General features: G+C 38.0%; 1 protein-coding gene across 1 annotated transcript in view; it reads left to right on the plus strand.

Moving 5' to 3' along the window:
* Window positions 1–5,217: 5,217 nt before the first annotated feature.
* The window catches only part of LOC136280857 (melatonin receptor type 1B-like), a 1,430-nt gene continuing 200 nt past the window's right edge, over window positions 5,218–6,447 (plus strand). The window contains exons 1-2 of the mRNA XM_066166594.1: window positions 5,218–5,860; window positions 6,352–6,447. The exon at window positions 6,352–6,447 is cut by the window's right edge and continues 200 nt beyond it. Of these exons, the coding sequence (XP_066022691.1) occupies window positions 5,218–5,860; window positions 6,352–6,447 (739 nt within the window). The remainder of the gene's footprint in view (window positions 5,861–6,351) is intronic.

The following is a 6,447-nucleotide window of genomic DNA, read 5'->3' on the forward strand; positions in this document are numbered from 1 at the left end:
TTGATAACGTAGATTGGCCACTGCAAAGAGTTTAAAAACTGACGTTTCGAGCGTTAGCCCTTCGTCAGAGCGATTGCAAAGGGCAAACGCTCGAAACATGAGCTTTTAAACTCTTTGCGGTGGGCAATTTACGTTATCGATTCAGTTGATAATGCCTAATTACCCTGAATTGCATTAATTTTGAGACGAAGACTTATCGTGGTGGACGTAAGGTCTGAAAATTGGGGAATATCGTTTAGGTGATAATCTCGGATATCACTTAGTTTTAGCCAGGGGATATTCAGTCACTTACTGCGTTTAGACCAATCGCGCGCGAGCAAAATTATTTGATGGATCATAAGCAATAATATATACCCCTAGATAGCACTACACTTCCCGCTACTGTAATTTACATCACAATACAGCGCTATACAACAATATGTACCCCTAGGTAGCCTTGATCGGCATAATAGAATACATATATCGAAATGCTCCAGCCTCACGAGCCATGGTTTATGTCTTTCTCCCAAGTTCATTAAATATTCGATGAAAACCTCTGCGTCGTTCAAAGAAAATACAGCATTTTCCAGCGCAGTCATGACTCGTCTGACGTGAACATACAGAGATCGAGAGTTGATTACGGCTTCAAGTTTCAAACTCTTAAAGGCGGGAAATATGTCTTGAACTCTTGGGTTGGACTCAAAAAGTCTGAAACAAAATCATTCATGATCATCGTTATCAATTCTGAATAATTGAAATTCGATTCACGTTTACTTTGGAAAATAAATTTTACTCCTATTTTGCCAGTTATACAGAGAAATCAAGACACTGACAAGACACAGCAACAGCGTTGTGAATCTCCATCCTCATCTTCAACAGAACTGTGCTATCACGAAGATGGTGCGCGTGCGTTTGCATTTTAAAGTCACTTTTGCACAAAATAATGACCCGATTGGCGAGAATACGGGCTAAACACGCAACAGCGCTGGTGCTTTTGCGTTTGCGTTCTGGCGTTTGCTCTCTAAAAGGCCCGAGAAAACGTTTTCATTGTCTATTAAATTATTGATTGTTTTCATTCCTCGGGTTCTTCTTTTAAACCGGAACTCGGTTCTTAGCGACTTGTTCAAATACTGCACTAGTTAAGACGTAACTTAACTCTTTATACAACAGGAAATAGACAAACAACAGGTAGCACCTTTTAAAGGACATTAAACACGTTATGATGAGTCTGCAAATTCTTTAGACAACAATAGTCATCAACAATTCATAAACATCGGTCGCAGTTGCGAAGTTTACGCGTTATATTTCAGTGTTTTGCATTTGGAAAACTCATTTTTTATTTATGCGATGACTAGCCCTCTTTCTCACAAATATGAAAATTATTCTGAACCTGGTTGGCTCAGAGGTGATTTACACAGTAAAAATAATGTCAGTAAATATAAACAGCCACTGATCCTATTTTGTAAACTTATAAATAATTGTTCTCAGTTCCTCAGGATCATGCTATTTTTTCCTTCTCATTTTTCAAATGATATATATGAATGTTTGAATGTTATATCTGGGGACGAATTTTTCCAGCAAAAAAAAGTTTGGGCTCCAGAGACACAATGGTGACCTATTGACATGAAAAAGAAAAAGAAAAAAACACACTTGAAATATAGATCCATTTTAGGTGAACGTCGTTGAACGTTATAGAAAACAAACAAATTGAGTTTGAAAGGTGCACGCATTTCGGCTGGGGAACATAGTTGCATTTACTGCTCTAGTTTAGTGGAACAATTTATACAACAATAGGTTTTTCAATGCTTACTCAATGGGATGTGTATCTTTAACGCTGTGTTTTATCGATACCATGGCCATCACCAACGCAGTAAATACTAAAAAATATAAAAAAAGTAATAAGTAGTAAATACTTTTATTTCGAATTTCTCAGTCAATATTTTCTCCCTCAAATGCTCTTAATGTGTCCTAATTTCTCTGATTTCCGACAATGAAAGACGTCCCTGCGGTTAACTAACGAGGATCGCTAACTTTTACTTTTTCTTGGGTGTATAAATTGTATTGCCGCTTCGTGTTACTTAAGAGCTAATCAAGCTGAGCTTGTTTGAACAAGTTACAGCTGTCGACTTCACAAAAATTCGCAGGCAATACCCGGCATTTACCTTGGATAAAATAAATAATTCGGGAGAATTAAAAGGAATATTTAAGTCATGGATTTGATTTTGTGCAGGCGTTGATGATCGGAACACTTTCAGTTTCGTCTGCGTGTCATGCACACAATCATGAACGTGTTTTGCACAAGCTTTCGTATCAGGCTAACATAGGTGTTAATTTAATGTGCTCCCGTATTTACCATGCATTTGATCAAAAACCTAGAAACATTTCCAGCTTATTTCACGTGTTTATGTTTATTATTTTAAACAGTTTAAAAGTAATTTTTTCCTTTTTTGATAGACTGCTTAGATTCTCCCTTTTAACTGTACTGTTACACTGATTTCCATGTTAAATATTGAGAAACGATGTCTTTTCTTCAAATGTCACCTAGTGATTTATTGGAAGCGTCCTTTCAACTAACTGCCTTTGATTTTTAGGAATCCAATTCATCAACTGGTAATGATAGATTGGTATCTGAGTAAAGTTTACCTTTAAATGGGTAGCAGAAATTATAGCCAGGTAAGCCTGATGAAATGCCAGGGGGAAAGGGGATGGACTGGCATCCCATCCAAGGGGTGTAGTTACTCCCACTCACTTCATGTGAGGAAACCAGTATTATAAGCTCAGGGCCCGGATGGGCCACTGCACAAATACAGACTTTACCTAACTACCCACAGCCTCTTAAATAATTTGAATTGCTGTTGCAACAAATTATATGAACTTGCAACACTTGCCCAATTTTTTTTGAGAGTGGATTCTCTCTTAGAGTATTTTCAACAATAAAAGTAAACGATAAGTTTAATTATTTGTAGCTTCATTTCAAAATGTTTATTCTTTTTCTGTTATTTTCTTTTTTTTCTCTTTTTGATTCCCCCTCTTCTCATTAATAATTATTCAAAAATTCATATCATTACAATATTTTTGAGTAGAAGAGAGTGGTTATCAAAGTCAATAACAAACAAATATGAAAACAGCGGGGCAGCGGTGTGTTATGGGAATTCACTGATTGTGCACAAACATCAAATATTGAGCGCACAATGTGACTGAATAAATTAAGGGAACGTTTCTATTGGTCAGTGAGTTAAGCCTGCGTGGATTAGTATTAAAAGTTGTATGTGATGTAGGTTGAAAAACCTAACTTAATATGCAACTAGGCAATCTGTCACGTTTTATTGCCATTATCCTAGTACGAGAGTTATGTGGTCGATAGCAATTGGTTTTCTTGTATCGTAACTGTGTACTTGTCTATTTCTTCTCAATAAGAGCGTTTACGACAACTTCACGAGCAGAGGTAAGAACACTCAGCTTTAGGATGACAATTGGAGTGAGGTAAGGGTGTGTGATGTCAGCACTCTTCTTCAACATTGCGATTGTTTGGGTGCTGCAGCGAACAACTGAAGACCAGACCAGAGGCATCCGATAGACATTATTCTCTGCATACAAGGACCTCGACTTTGCTGATGACCAGGCGCTGCTTTATCTCACACCTATCATCATAAGCAAGAGAAAACATCCCGTCACTGTGGCCTTATTCGACAGAATTGCCCGTAGATCGGCTAAAACAAGACGGAAGTTATTATTCTGAATGTCCCAAACTCCCAGCTGATCAGAGCAAACAGAGAGGATCTTCCAACGACGGGGGAATTCACGTACCAGGGCAACACAGTCAGACATGATGGAAGAGCAAACAAGGACATCAAGAACCGCTTAGTGAAGGCCATCAATGTAGTCGGAATGCTCAACTATGTATGGAGGTACCAGCAGCAGAGCACCAAGACCAGGCTAAAACTATATCATAGCTGTGTCCTATCCACCCTGATATATGGCTCTGAATGCTGGAGAATGTCAGAAGGCGATCTTGCAGATTGTCAGTCTTTCACAGTCTTCTTAAATTTTGTGTGAGACATTTGATCAACATATTCACGCGGTTGTCATTGAAAAAAAAACCTAAAATGTTTTTCTTTTATCAAAATTAAAAGTCAAGATGGTGTCATTTCTTTGTTTCAGGAAGTGATTTCAATGATATTGAAGAGTTTGCCAAGTCATAAAACTGGTTTCCAACCTTTATCAGGGCGTGTTTTTCCAAATAAAACTTTAATTTTCTTTGTAGAATCACCAAAGCAATATTTTTGATGAGTGTTGTCTACAAGATAACATCTCTGTTTACACAACTTAATTACTGTCTAGAACGTTGTAATATTACAGTTAAGGAAGTTTCTAGGCCGACAATTTTTCTAACTTCCTCTTTCATTCTGGATACGCAAATAAAAGGTTTTAAACCAATACTTAATTTAGGGCCTATATTGACTTTTCCGCTTCTTTATTCGACAACAATATGTTCATCCAATATCCTCTCGGTTTTAGAATTAAGGTTTTAATTCAAGCATAAATTTAAGGTAGTTTAAATTAAAATTTCAAATTTGACTGTCACTTAACTTCCGCGATCTTATATGGCCATGAAAAAAAGTTAATTTCCCTATAAAATGCCGAAAATTATTAATAACAAACTGAATCTCCATTTTTTCTGAGATAGTGATTTAATTTTTTCAGCTATTTCTTATCGCAGAAATGAGAGTTGTTCAAACTCTTCAAGATATCTTATCCCTTTCGTGAGCGGCGGAATAGCATGTTTGTTTATTAACCAGCTGTGTGAAGAAATTGTTTAGACAAGATACGGAAAAATAGAAGCAACTTCTTTTCTTTCACTCGAAAGATATATGTCGAATATTAAAAGCGACCCAAAAACACTTATCCGCAGGTAAATAACTGAGTACAATTAAAACAAGCCTCTTTCAAACAAACCTCTTTCAGCACGTGCTCTCGCCTAACAGAAACATAAAATGGTGTTGTTATTTGGCCCTACAACTTCCAACTTGATGACAATGATAACAGCGATGACATACAGACATCTCTAAATATTCATTAATTGCAATGTGTTTAAAGATAGGACGTGATGGAAAATAACATTTGTTTTTCGGTGTTAATCGCGCACACCAGCGGGTTTTGCCGATCAGTGCTTCAAAAAGACCGTGCAGAAGTGTAAGTTACTTATCTTTTTGCTGAGCTTATTGACCAAAAGCAGCGATGACAAGTAAACTCTCCCTTAAGCTTGCCACTAGAAAAGAGGCGTTAGTTTGGACTGAAACAGTTTTGGTTGCTGTTACCAATGTTGTGGCCATCCTTGGAAATCTCCTCACTCTTTGCGCCGAGTACCATAACCACAGACTACGCACGATTCCCAACATATTCGTAATAGCACTGGCTGTGAGCGATATTCTGATGTCTACTATATGTATGCCTTTTACAGTTGCAAGTCTTTTCCACGGTCGGTGGATCTTTGATGAAACGGTCTGCCGCTTTCAGGCATTTGATATCTTTGCGTTTGGGAAGTGTAGTCTTGGAACTATGGCAGCAATTGCAGTCAGCCGATATTTCTGTGTTGTTAATTGGGAAAAGTATCTCTCGCTGATTAAGAAGAAAAGAGCCTTGATGTATATTTTCATATATCCCATATTACTCTTCAAAAATGACAGCATTGGATTCCAGCCTGGAAAAGCAATGTGTCTGTACAAATTTGAAAGTAACATTGCTTACTCTGCCTCAATCCTTTGCTGTTTTATCACAACACCCTTGATTATCATCACGATCTGCTATGTCATAATGTTCCGCGCCGTGTCGAGATCAAATCGTGTTTCCTCACTGGAAAATAACCTGGAACTTCTTCGGGTGAATTTTAAAGAAGCCAAAGCGTTTTGTAGCAGTTGTGATCGGCTTTGCATGCTGTTGGCTTCCTGTTTTTGTCGTTGATAACATAGACATGACACGTGGAGGACCCGCGCTACCACGACAAGTGTACTTGACTAACAGCCTCCTAATTTACCTGAGTAGCACCATAAACCCATTCATATATTGTGCCACAGTTAAGAGGTTCAGACGAGAGTACAAGGTTGTTTTGAGGAGGATTTTTACCTTTAAATGCCGAAAAAACAGGGAGAACGGTGACGCCTAACTGAAATAGCCAGAGAAGTGTGGTAGGAAATAGATTTTTCGGAGATTTTGTCCGAGGTTGTTGCTGGTAAAATCAGAAACAAAGGACTAACGACATTATTTGACACTCATCATCCGTCAAGTGCGTTTATCAACCGAGACGTTTTGAAGTAGTATCTAATACCCCATTTGGTGTTTTCTCATCAGTAAATAATCCAGAACTCCTTCGGATGAATGTGGAGGAAGCCAAAGTGACGAGGCGTTTGGTTGCAGTTGTAGTCGGCTTTGCATGCTGCTGGCTTCCTATTTTCATCATCGACAATATCG

The sequence above is a fragment of the Pocillopora verrucosa genome, chromosome 5, assembly GCF_036669915.1.
Source record: "Pocillopora verrucosa isolate sample1 chromosome 5, ASM3666991v2, whole genome shotgun sequence".
In the NCBI taxonomy this organism is placed as follows: Eukaryota; Metazoa; Cnidaria; class Anthozoa; order Scleractinia; family Pocilloporidae; genus Pocillopora; species Pocillopora verrucosa.